Here is a 13,296-nt window from a genome sequence, read left to right on the forward strand (position 1 = left end):
TTTAGACATTTTTCCCCTAGTAGCCCCATCCCCATGATATTTTGATACCAGGGGTAAGTATGTATCTTTTTATGTACTATATGTATATATGTGCCATATACATAAAAAGAGCAAGTATAAAGCTTATTTTTTTATTTATGCAAGTTTAAGAATAATTAAATAAAAATACAAGATAAAAGTTAAGAAACTAACATTTTACTGTATTTTAATAACTTTTATGTAATTTATTATGTCAATTGTAATATCAGATTTCATAACTATGTTAGCCATTTATGTAAACATATAGTAGTAATAGCAATGTAATCAAATTTTTAGTTATTCAAAGGTGTTACTTTTTCTGCAAATGTAAAATAATAGAAAAATTAATTTCTTAAAAAGTATCTTTAGTGAGGTTAAATTTGCTTGATATGAGAAAAGACCTTTTAACTTAGCTTCTAGATGTTCATTCAAGTATTATTGACCTATTTTGGCACTTGACATAGTTAATGAGAGGGGTTGAATAATTGGTAGAATTAAAATAATAAAATATAAACTATTTTTATTTAGTTCTCAACACCCAGGTCTCACATAAAAGCTTAAATGACAAATGACAAGACAGCTAGACAGCAGATATTCTTAGGCCACTTCTTGGCAATATGACTGTGAGTTTGGCAGTCTGTTGAGAGAAGTCCTCCAGTTACTGCCGTCTGTTTGCCGTATTTTTGTAGCTCCATTCTTGCATATGTCTTGTGTATCTTCTTTGGATTCCAGGTGCTACTTATATGCTACTTATGTGATACCCAATATCACATAGATATTATGTGATAATACAGAATAAGATTCTGTCAGATAGGGTTGAACTTTGGAGGGCCACAAATCACAATTATCAAATTTTTTTCCTCTCTCTTCCATAACCACTTTTCTTCTCTTTAACCATCCCTGATAAGAATACATGCTATAAACATAATTAACCTTGAGGAGGAAGGGACTCTTGCCAGGAACAACCCTGAGGAGTCTCACAGTGCTCTGATGGGGGACAGTTAAGAGTTCTTTCTAGATTGGGCTCTCCGGAACTAGGGTTTCCAAAGATGTGGCCATGTCTACCCAAATCCACCCTCCACCTGCAAACGCAGCTCATCCCTGTGGAGGGATTCTTTTTTATTCTGTCTAGGTCATTTCTAAGTGGTATCTGTAAATAGGAGGCTGGCTCTTTTTACCTTGTGTATAGAAAATAAAGTATTTCTTTTTAGTCACTTATTATGATTTAAAGGGTTTAAACTTGTTATGGTCAATAAAAAAATTCTGTTAAGTGATAGATATTCTTAAAAATGTTAAGAATTAGAAGTAAGCTCCCTCAAAATAACTTTATGTTGAATTACTAATGAACTTTTTATATGTAAATTGCCTGTCATTAGCTTGAGCTTGTACTTAATATTTGTACTTTGAATTTTACCTTTAAGTAAAATTTCTCTCTCTTTCTTCCTTTGAAAAATTATTTAATGGCTAAAGATTGTAGAATCGTATTTTCAGTGTATCATTCTGTTCCCAGGTAAGTACTTCATAGCTTTTTAAACTTGTTTATTTATAGAATATTTCAACAAAGACAATCTTTATTAATCCATGTGAACAGGCATGGAGTTTTGAGTCCTCAATGATTGCAAGTATGCTTTTCCTTTCTTTTGACCCATCTCTGCTCCTGTGTGTCAAGGAAAAATAGATTATTTTTCTCCCCTATAATTTCTGAATCAGTTGTAATTTTTCGACAGCTTCAGGCACTACTTCAGATTTGGCCTAAACTGCCCCCCCGGGAGGCCTTAGAGCTTCTAGATTTCAACTATCCAGATCAGTACGTGCGAGAATATGCTGTGGGCTGCCTGCGACAGATGAGGTATTCTGCAGGTGGCTTTCTTGGGGGAAAGGAATAACTTGGGGGTAGGTAGAGAAGGTGATGTCTGCTTGAATGTCTCATAAGAAGGGAAAGAGCTAGGAATTATTTGGAGTTTAAAGCATTTTTCCTCTCTCCCTTCCATCTTTTCCCTTTCTTCCTCTCTCCTTCCTCTTTCATGTTTACTCTGTATTATAAAACAAAAACCAAAAATGCATTGGTTTCTACATTTCATTAGAATCACCCTTGGTTTCTACAATTCATTAGAATTCACAGGACTCCACATATACTCACACTTTATTATAGCAAAAGGAGACAGCATAGAATTGGCAGAAGAAAAAGATGCATGGAGCAAAGTCTGGAGGAAACCATGCAGGAGCCTCTAAGAGTTCTTTACTAGTGGAATCACAGTGAATATACTTAATTCCCCCAGCAATGAGTTGTGACAACATGTCTGAAACAATGTCTAGTAGGGAAGCTTCTTAGAGATGTGGCAGCCAGGATTTTTATTGGGGGCTAGTCATAGAAGTCCCCTTTGCCTAACGCAAAAGCAAAATTCTAGACTCCCAGAAGGAAAATAGATATTGAGCATAAACCATAGTGTTTGTAAGAACAATTTAGGCAACACAAAGCCACTCTCACCTGTTAGGTTGTGGGAAGCCTTCTGGAATCTATGTTTCCAAGTGCCAGCCAAAAGGGCCAGTGTTCTAAACAGGCTTTTTTTTTTTTTTTTTTTTAAAAAGGATAACATTCAGGCATGCTGCTATGTTAACTCTTTTCTGTCCACCACTCAGAATTAAGAAACATTAATATTTTGTCATTTTTAAAAAATACTTTTAAGCAAATAACATCACAGCTAAAGGTGAAGTCCTCATAGTTTCTTTATCTAGTCCTGATTACTTTTATTTCCCAAAGACAACCATTATCATGAATTTGGCATGTATCCTTCTATACCACATTTTTCTGTTTATACTACATTTTTATAACTATAAAAATTGAGAGTAACATTATACATTTAAAAACTCACTAATATGTCTTACCATACGTATTACTTTAAATCTTGCTTTGAAAATTCAGCATAGGTTTTGGAGGTCATTCTTTCCCGTCGCATATAAATATTGTTTATTCCTTTCACTACTGTGAAATATTCTGTTGTAGGGATATATCTTATTTATTCCATTTCCCTATTGAGGAACATTTTTGTTTTCTCCAGACTTCCCTGTTAAAACAATGCTGCAGTGAGCATGCTTGTACATTTCCCTTTGGCCAGTACATGTGTGAAAATCTATGAGCTTCATTTGAAGAAATGTCATTGAGACAGTCTCAGACAATGGGCATTTATTCATTTCTAGTCTTAAAAATGAAGATAATACTGTGTGGTTATTGAAAAAGAGAAGTTCTCAGAAAATTATGGATACTGTTACCCTTTTTCTTCTTTTTAAAAGTCATATATATTTCAAGTCATGTGATGTCCAAAAGATATTACACAAACTCTTCCATAGTTGTTATTTTAGGGGAGTGAAGTTCAAAAGTTCAAAGAAGCCTCCTTCTGTTTCAATACTTCCTTTCTGTCTTTTACACCATTTATAGGTTTTTATAAAGGGCAAAGATTTTACAATAAACTTATGATTTTTGACTAGTTTTAAAAAATGAGGTTTCCAGTTGCTTCTTAGTTTCCCTAAGTTTGCATTGGAGACCCGAGGGGAAGGGGCTGCCTGGCCCCCTCTGGGCTGAACCAAGTGTTCTTCTTAATCCCAGGAGGAGATTGCTGTGATCTCCATGTTCCATTTGGTAATTCTTTTGCATTTTCCTGTGATAAATTTTCTGCTTATGAGGTTGTTTTTGTTTTTGTTTTTGTTTTTTAATGTAGTGCCCTGGGTTTCAGTCCCAGATCTGCATTAGATTACTTTCTTAACCATTTGTTGCCCAAGACTACAGTTAGCAAGTAGAGGACTTAGGATTCATATCTTACCTGACCACTGGAGTTGCGTCTGATGAGAGTGTGTTTACATGTCAATGGTTTGGAGATGGACACAAAATAGAGAACGACTAACTTTAATTAATTCAGCTCATTTAATTACATTATGTTGTATTAATTCAGTGAATCATTTCCCACTTACACATACACTCATTTCCTTATCCTTTAAACTAAAGTTAATATTTTAGTGTTCACTGACTAAAAAGGAATTACTTAACCCTAATGATAGGAAAGGAAAATAAATTGCTAAATTACTGATGGAATTTTTATTTTAAAAAACTGGTTGACTGAGTATTTCACTTTTCCAGCATGATCAGAAATCAGTATTAAAGTACCTGATTTTATTGCAGCTTTGGGCTGATTGTAAGCACAATCATTAATCGTATCAGCCCAGGTAATTTAATTAAAATGCACCATGTATCTGTTCTTTGCTCCTTTCCTTTTCACTCCCCCTCCTGCCTGCAGGAAATTCTGAGCGGTTCTTGTGTTATTTTAACAGTGGAATAGTGAATGTAAGCATGCAACAAGCCTGACCCCAAAGAACCATTGTGTTTCAGTAAGTTAGTATTAGATAGTTTGATAGGAAGGGATCTTTTTGTGGCACTGGTTGTTGAGTGACTTATTCTGTCTTTTGTTTCTTTTAGTGATGAAGAACTCTCTCAATATCTTTTACAACTGGTGCAAGTTTTAAAATATGAGCCTTTTCTTGATTGTGCCCTCTCTAGATTCCTATTAGAAAGAGCACTGGCTAATCGGAGGATAGGGCAATTTCTATTTTGGCACCTTAGGTAAGTCTTCTATATTTTTCAGTTTGAGTCCACCTTGTGCTTTTGTAAATATAAATCAGCATAATACAGGACATTTAGTATACTCGTCATCTGTTTCTGAGCCTTCTATAACATTTACAGTCTTATTGGTGTCTTCTACTATTTCTTGATACTCCACTCTTAATTTTCAGGATTTGGCAAAGTAATCCAGATAAGTGTCCCACCAAGCCGCCTTGATTTTTAACTGAAACAAATAATTAATGTATTGCTATTTTCTAGTCATGTGTACTTATTGTGTACTTAAAATGTATTTGAGCTAAAACCAGACTTAACTGATTCCTTCCAAAAGGCTTTGGGTAATAATATCATCATTGCTACTAATAGGTAGAGGTTTTAAAGTTTTCCTGTAAGAACAGCAGCATTATTTCCAGCTTCTTTATTAGGTCATTTTCAGATATACATGAGTCTTATTTCACTGTTTATATAGGAGTAAAATCAAGAAGGATAACTAAAGGTTTTTTTGTCCTGGGAAAATAGTTGATTTCTCATTTCTGACTCTGTACTCAGACATTTTTGTCATTTTTCATTTGGACTTCAGAGTATTGAAACTAATGATTGTCAGAAAAATATGACTTTCCTCCATTTTTGCTAAAGTTCTTAAGGAAAATAAGCTCTATATTATTTTGATGTTAATTTGGGGGGTTACATTGCTGAATCTTGACTTCCTTATTATTCATAGAGGTGTTTCCTTTCTTATTTTTAACTTGTTGTCTTCTTGTGCAGTTCAATCTTCCTATTTTTAAGCCCCTCAGGGAATAACAAAACTTGGTGTTCCTTCCTTTTTTCAAACATGTACAGCATTCTTTAAGTGAGAAAAAATTGTATAGAAGCTAATTGAGGGATTAGTCAATTGTATGATGTGAGCAGATCTTTGTGTTTCACTGTGTTGTCATTTAATTGGCGATATTACCATTTCAACTACAAAAAGTAAGTAAGGTGATGTGAAAATGTTGGATTTTTTTGAATAAAAAGAATTACAAAATCACACGTTTTTGAACTGTGATGTTTAAAGAGTTGGGAAGTTGACCATCCCACTAATAATTGTGAATATGATGATGTGTTCTTCTGTTTTTTCATTGGCATCAGAAGTTTATTTCATAATAGAATATGAAGTCAGTATTTTTATTTGGTCATCTGAAGTGTTTTATAAGCAACCCGTCTTAATATTAATAACTTATTTGTAGGTCAGAAGTGCATATTCCTGCTGTCTCAGTACAGTTTGGTGTCATCCTTGAAGCATACTGCCGGGGAAGCGTAGGGCACATGAAAGTGCTTTCTAAGCAGGTATCAAGTTTTTTTTTTTTTTTTATCTTCATGTTCAATTTGCCACATGGTATTTGATAAATTGTATCATATGCTACTTCTTACATTATTTCATAGAGGTTTCAGTAACTAAACCTAATTAATACGTTTTTAAATTATAATTTCAGTCAAGAAATGAAGTGTCAACAAACTTAGCAGAACATTAATTGAGTGCCCCCCCAAAATTACGGATTCCTCATAGTATCTATATTAATAACATGCCTTACAGTTAAATAGGAAATGCCTATTTAGACATGCTTAACAGTGTGTTTGATGGTGATGCTGACAAAGATCATGAAATCTTTAGACCCTGTTTTTTCATATCCCTGAGTTGCTCTTTGCAGTTAGTATAGTATTTATGTCTCATATATTCTGCTATGTTTTAGTTTGAGATATTTTGACACCTAAGTCCATAGTCGTTATAGGATCTAGAATTCAGGATCCTCAAGTTGTTTTTTCAAACCATATATATATGGTTCAAACATATATATATATATATATAGATATATATATATATATCTATATATATGGGCCTGCAGTCCCTTAACTTCTTTCCAGGCCTTCATTTTCTAATCATTGCAGGTGATGAGATATTAGTGATATTGGTAGGTCAGTTATTAAATGCTTATGTGCCAGAAACCATACTAAGCATCTTTTTTTTTTTTTTTTTAAAGATTTTATTTATTTATTCGACAGAGATAGAGACAGCCAGCGAGAGAGGGAACACAAGCAGGGGGAGTGGGAGAGGAAGAAGCAGGCTCATAGCAGAAGAGCCTGATGTGGGGCTCGATCCCAGATCGCTGGGATCACGCCCTGAGCCGAAGGCAGACGCTTAACCGCTGTGCCACCCAGGCGCCCCCATACTAAGCATCTTAAGTATATTATTTTACTCTCTTAATAATGTGCCACAGTAGTTGCCAATACTGTTTGGATTTGACGAGGGGGAAAACAGAGGCTCCAAGAGATTAAGTAGCTTGCCTAAAAACCACAACTATTAAGTGATGGGAATAAGTTTTAAAGTTAAATCTGTCCAGCTATAAAACTAACTTTTTTTTTAAATCATATTGGGAGTTTTCACACTTTTAGCACCACAACTCTCTTTGTAAATCAAAACTTAAACATAGCTCCAAGATATAAAACAGACAACAATGTCATTTTATCTAGTATAAATGTGTTTTGAAGCTAAAATAAAATAAAGCCTTTAAACAGTACCATGAAACTGTTTCACTGAATACAGAATTTCAAAATCCAGGACTATTATTGACAGTTGTAGTCTGAGTATCCATTTATTTCTTTTGTTTTGGAGATAATCCTGGTTTATACAGCTAAGTAATTGCAAATAGTAATGGTTTTTTAATAGCTTGCTTGCAAGTGAGAAGCATAACTGTGGCCCAGGCTTGATTTGCTGGCAGGTCGTTGGTCCCCTGAAGGTTGTGATGAGAGCATTTCTGCCATCAAAATAAAACAGCCCTTTATTCTAGCTTCTTCATGCCAGGATCCTTCATTGACAGGTAGCAACAATATGCTCTTCTTTAGCAATGATTTTTCTTGAATTGAGTATCCTCTTAATAAAAGAAGGTTTTCTTAATGGTTTAATATACATGAACTCAGAACTTATTATGTGCCAGGGTTTGTGTTAGGTGCTGGTAATGTGAAGTGAATATAGTTATGTTATTGTTATCAAGAAGTTTATATTCCATAGAGAAGATGTACAAATCAGTGATTAAGTGTTATGTTAGAAGTGTTGTTATGGGAATATTATGGAAGCACAAAAGAGAGACATGTAACCAAACTTAAGACATTAGGGAAGAGTTCACAATGTAGGAGACACTTGTAGGTTTTGATGGTGTAGTTGGTGTCAGTTCCATGAAGAGTGAGTTAGTGTTTTACAGAGAAACAACCAATAAGGGGTGTGTATGTTTGTGTATGTGTATTGTTGGCCCTTGAACAACATGAATTTGAATAACACGAGTCCACTTATACCCTCGTTTTTCTGGTTTAGTACAGTACTGTAAATGAATTTTCTCTTCCTATGATTTTCCAGTCCAGTGGAATCATTGCCATGTCTCCCACTGGAGTCATTCTTCCCTCTGTAACTAAGACCTCTGTGCCCATAAAGCATAAGGTGCAGGAAAAGGAAGCAAAAATTTTCCTAGTGGGTAATCAGGGGTAATAGTGAGTGGTACCACTTCCATTTTTAAACCTTGATTTCTGGACTCTTGAGTCCTAGCTGTGGGAGAAACAGTGTCATATAGTGGATGCTGACTCAGAGCATATACGGCTTTCTGGAGAACTTTGCCCAAGTCCTGCAAGGTATTGCCACCTAGCTGGTACTGTAACTTAGTCTTCAAAAGGCCATTCCACTCTTCTGTCAAGCCAGCTCTTCAGGTTAGTGGGGAACATAGTAAGACTAGTGAATACCATGAGCGTGAGCCCACTGTATGCTTTGTTTGCTGTGAAATGAGTTTCTTGATCAGAAGCAATGCTGTATGGAATACAACAATGGTAGATAAGGTGTCCTGTGACTCCATAGATGGTAGTTTGGCAGAAACATTGCATGCAGGGAAGGTAAATCCGTATCAAGAGTTAAGTGTCTATTCCAGTAAGAACAAAATATTGCCCCTTCCTTAGTAGAAGCAATCTAGTGTAATCAATCTGTCACCAGATAGCTGGCTGACCATCCTGAGTAAATGGTGCTGTATCAGGCTTTTGGTGTTGGTCTCTGCTGCTGGCACAGCAGTCAGTCAGTGGTGGTCATAGCCAGGTAGGCTTTAGTGAGTGGAGGTCCATATTGCTGAGCACATGTATAACCTCCATCTCTGTCACCTTGGCCACTTTGTTCATTAACCCATTGGGTGATGACAAGGGTGATTCGGAAAAGAGGCTGACTGGTATCCACAAAATGGGTCATCCTATGCACTTGATTATAAAAATCCTCTTCCAAAGATATCCTATGGTGAACATCCAAGGAGACGCATACCCTTTTTTTTTTTTTTTTTTTTTGGCCTATTCAGAGAGGTTTATTACATATCTCTTCCCCAAATATCCTTGTCACTAATTTTCTAGTCATGTTCCTTCTAAGTTCCTGGCCATCAGCCAAGTTTTGGTCACAGCTCGTGAATTGTTATATAATTGTATGTATGGCCATTTCTCCTTCCAAGCAAAGCAAAGAGTGAATTGCATTTTCCAGAGTTCTGCCCACAGGGAGGATTTCACCTCAGCACAGTCCTTCAGAAATGTTTCAGAAAGGGGCTGTAATACCACAGTTGTCAACTTCCATATGGTGCCTACATACAGTGTAGAATCATCTGTAAAGCATGCTTGAGTCTTCTCTGCCTTTGTTAACTGATTGAAGGGAACTCTTTGTGAGGCCATAGGTGCAGGCTGGGAAAGAGAAGGTAGTGTAGCAAGAGGGGGAAACCATGGACATTTGAATCACTTCTTCGTGTAACTCATTGTGCCTTCAGGACCTACTCTGGCCTAGTCTCATATATACCACTTTCATTTGATGATGGAGTACTATTTTGCTCACCCATCTTTATGGCTTGGTGGGTCAGATAACACCCAGTTCAATGGGCAGCTCGGGTCACATGCTTGCTTGGTGGCCAGTGGTTAAGCATTCAGTACGAAATCCTAGTAGCAAGCTAAGAGCTGGTTCTCTAAAGGAGGGTGTTTATCTACAGATGGCCGGTGTTTTTTCCAAAATCCTGAGGACCCATGCTATGGGTTACCTATAGGGGCCTGCCAAAGGCTCCAAACAGCATCTCTGTCTGCCACTGACCGTTCAAGCACCATTAGATCTGTTGGATCATAGGACCAAGTAGCACAGCAGCAGGCACAGCAGTCTGAACTTAATGCAGAACCTTCTCTTGTTTGGGATCTCATTCAAAACTATCATCCTTTTAGGTCACTTAGTAAATAGACTGCAGTACATTACTCACATGAGGAATATGTTGCCTTTACAATGCAAAGAGGCCCACTAGCTGTTGTGCCTCATTTTTGGTTGTAGGAGGGGCCAGAGCAACAAATTTTTCTTTACCTTAGAAGGGGTATCTTGATACGCCCCATACAAATTGAGCCCTACAGTTTTCATTGAGATAATAGGCCCCAAATTTTCGTTGGAATATTTCCTACCTTCTCATTTGCTGTTTCTTACTCACGAGGTTGGATCAGTCTAATGTTATAAAGGTGTCAGAGTGGTATCTTGTTGAGGGTAGAGGCAATGAAGATCTCTGTAAATTAAATTATGACATAGAGCTGGAGAGTTGATATATACCCCTGAGAAAGGACAGTGAAAATGTATTTTTGGCTTTGCCAGCTTAAGCAAACTTCTTGTGATACTTTATTGACAGGTATGGAGGAAAAAGCATTTGTTAGCTCAGTAGTTGTATACCAAGTACCAGGGATGTGTTACTTTGTTCAACAATGAAACCATATTTGGTATACCACCTAATTAATGTTAGGATGATCCACTGTAATTCTCTTAAGATCTGTGTTTTCTCTGCATAGGCCAGATAGGCAAGATGAATAGGGTTGTGATGGGAATTACTACCCCTGCATCTTTTAAGTCCTTGATGATGGCACTAATCTGTGTAGTCACTGCAGGAACGGGTATTGCTTTTGGTTTATTGTTTTCTTAGGTAGAGGTTGTTGTAATAACTACTGCTTGACCTTCCCCCAAAAATAGCCCTCACTCCATAGGTCAGGAACCAATATGGGAATTCTGCCAACCGCTGAGTATATCCATTCCAATTATGCATTCCAGAATTGGAGAAATAACCAGAGGATGGGTTTGGGGTGTGGGACCCATTGGGCCCACTGTGAAACGTATCTGTGCTAATTGTTAACTTGACTTCCATAAGCACCTACTCTGGTGGACCTCAGTGACATTTTGGGTCTCCTAGAATTAGTGTTACTTCAAAGCCAGTGTCTAGAAGTTTGAAAAGGTCTGGTTATTTCCTTTCCCCCAATATGCAGTTACCGTGGTAAAAAACCATAGGCTCCTTTGAAGTCAGGGGAAAATCAGTTTCAGTCTTGGCACTGATGAAAGCATTGGGGGGAATTATCAACTTTACTGTGTCTTGGTCTGTGGGTGCATGTTAGAAAAATGAGGCCTGAAGGTTTTACTATAGGTGTTGATTATTGTCTGGGTGTAAACATCAGAATATTAGTTGTATGTGACTAGGAAGTTATTAGCAAGGTAGTTACATCCAGCTGATATAATCCGAATCTGTGTATTCAATCCACTTAGACGACTATCTTGTAGAATTAAAAAACCTCTCTCAGATTTTGCTTCTTGGTACATTGTTTTTTCCTCATGGCAGACTCCCCTACTTTGCTATATTTTCCAGTCTCCTGATCTCATTTGAAGGACATTTGTTTCCTCACTCTTAACCTGCTCATTCTTACACCTCTCTGGTGTCTACCCTATTTTATATAAGATCGTTGTGGTAATTCCCAGTTTCATTATACTTTCCTAACTCATTTGCATTGCCAGAGAAGCTCCCATAGCTTTTCATAGATGATTTACATTATATATGTGTAATATGTTACTATATTATGATTATATTATGGTTTTTCATTCATGTTAAAACATCTTTTATCTGGTTCTTTTGGAAAGCCCATTAATAGTGGTAGTAATAGCTAACATTTACTCACCCTTTATTATGAGCCATTTATTCTTCACAACTCTATGGAATGGATACTATTAGCCCCCTTAATTTTATAGTCCTCAAATAATATCTCATACCTGTCAGTGTCTCTTTTGTGTTCATGGCTGCTGCCCTCATCCAATCCATTATCTTCTCTCACCTGGATGTCTTCATTAACTTCTTAAATTGTGCCTTTTGTTTCCATTGTTGCACACACATCTCCTGTTCTGGCAGCAGATAAAGTGACCTTTTTAAAATGTAGATGTATTATGTCATTTCCATTTTTAAAATCCCTGAAGTAATATTCATTGCATTGAGATTAAAATCAATTTTTTTAAACCATCTAATTGGCTTTATTAATTGATTCATGAATTGGGCGGTGTCCTATCTAGCTAATCTAGTAGAGGGGACTTTGAGTTGCAAAATACAAGGCTTTTATAGGCAGAAAGAGGGCGGGGCAATTAGCAAAAGAAAAGAAATGATTGTTTTAGGCCAGTTACCTTCCCTTAGGGGGAGGGGCAGAGGGTCTTATTAGGTAGATTTCCTCATTTTTGGGGGAGGGTTGAGAGGGCCCCTGTGACAGGTTATCTTATTGGTACTGACTAGAAAATTCCTGATTGACTGTTAAGACTACACTTGGCTGGGGGGGGGGCAGAGCGGGGCGGGGGACGGGACATCTGGGTGGCTCAGTCACTTAAGCATCGACTCATGATCTCAGGGTCATGAGATGGAGCCCCACGTTGGGCTCTGAGCTCAGCGTGGAGGCTGCTTGGGATTCTCTCTCTCCCTCTGCCTCTGCTCCTCTTCCCACTCATGCTCTTTCTCTCTCTCTCTCTCGCAAAATAAATAAATAAAATCTTAAAAAAAAGAAAAGGGTTCACCTGGGTGGCACAGTCAGTTCACTGTCCGACTTTTGGTTTGGGCTCAGGTCATGGTCTCAGGGTTGTGAGATTGAGCCCTGATTAGGCTCTGTGCTTACCGTAGAATCTGCTTGAGTTTCTCTCTCCCTCTCCCTCTCCCCTCTCTTGCTATCTCTCAAATAAAAAACCTTTTTTAAAAAGGTGGGGGAAGGTTGAAGTTGTAGTTAGGTTAGGTATTAAGCCTCAGTCTGGTGATTTGACCTAGTATTTGGGGCCTTTCATTTTCTTTTAACATTTCCCTTTTGATCAGGCTCTCAGCTTAATGGACAGATGTGATCAAAATTTAAGGCATTAGTGCACTATCAGATACTGTTTCGAAGTTCTCAAAGTTTTTGTTGTTCCTTTTGTGTGGTATCCATTATCCATAGGTTAGGATGTTTTTGCTTAATCCCTCTGGTATTCATAGGTTATGGAAGTCAGCCATTCTCTTTGTTCCTTTTTTTGACGTTCCAGTCCTAAGGAGTTCATTTACTTAATGGTTAGTGGCTTAACATGCATTTAAAACTTGTGAGAGGACACAATGTACCAGAGAGATTGTTATGGTAACTATAAGCAGGATAATTCCCAGTGTTTGGAGTGCATTTTGGAGCCATGGTCCCCAAGACCCAAACCAGTCAAAGAAGGACCCTGTTGAAGGAGTCACCCTTTTAAGCCAAGCAGCTTGCTCTGTGATCTTACATAACTGAGTTTCAGCTTCCTGAGAAATGTTAATCCAGATACAGCAGGTTGTGTTGGCTACAGCAGAGATTCTTCC

At 37.3% G+C, this 13,296-nt stretch overlaps 1 protein-coding gene across 5 annotated transcripts in view; it reads left to right on the forward strand.

Moving 5' to 3' along the window:
• The window catches only part of PIK3CB (phosphatidylinositol-4,5-bisphosphate 3-kinase catalytic subunit beta), a 192,787-nt gene that overhangs the window by 137,906 nt on the left and 41,585 nt on the right, over nt 1–13,296 (forward strand). For 3 of the 5 annotated variants that reach the window (XM_026497132.4, XM_044383446.3, XM_044383445.3), the window contains exons 14-16: nt 1,746–1,867; nt 4,487–4,630; nt 5,854–5,953. In XM_026497132.4, the coding sequence (XP_026352917.1) occupies nt 1,746–1,867; nt 4,487–4,630; nt 5,854–5,953 (366 nt within the window). The remainder of the gene's footprint in view (nt 1–1,745; nt 1,868–4,486; nt 4,631–5,853; nt 5,954–13,296) is intronic. The other 2 variants (XM_044383447.3, XM_048216037.2) reach the window with 1 other exon arrangement.

This window comes from Ursus arctos, unplaced genomic scaffold, assembly GCF_023065955.2.
Source record: "Ursus arctos isolate Adak ecotype North America unplaced genomic scaffold, UrsArc2.0 scaffold_20, whole genome shotgun sequence".
NCBI lineage: Eukaryota > Metazoa > Chordata > Mammalia > Carnivora > Ursidae > Ursus > Ursus arctos.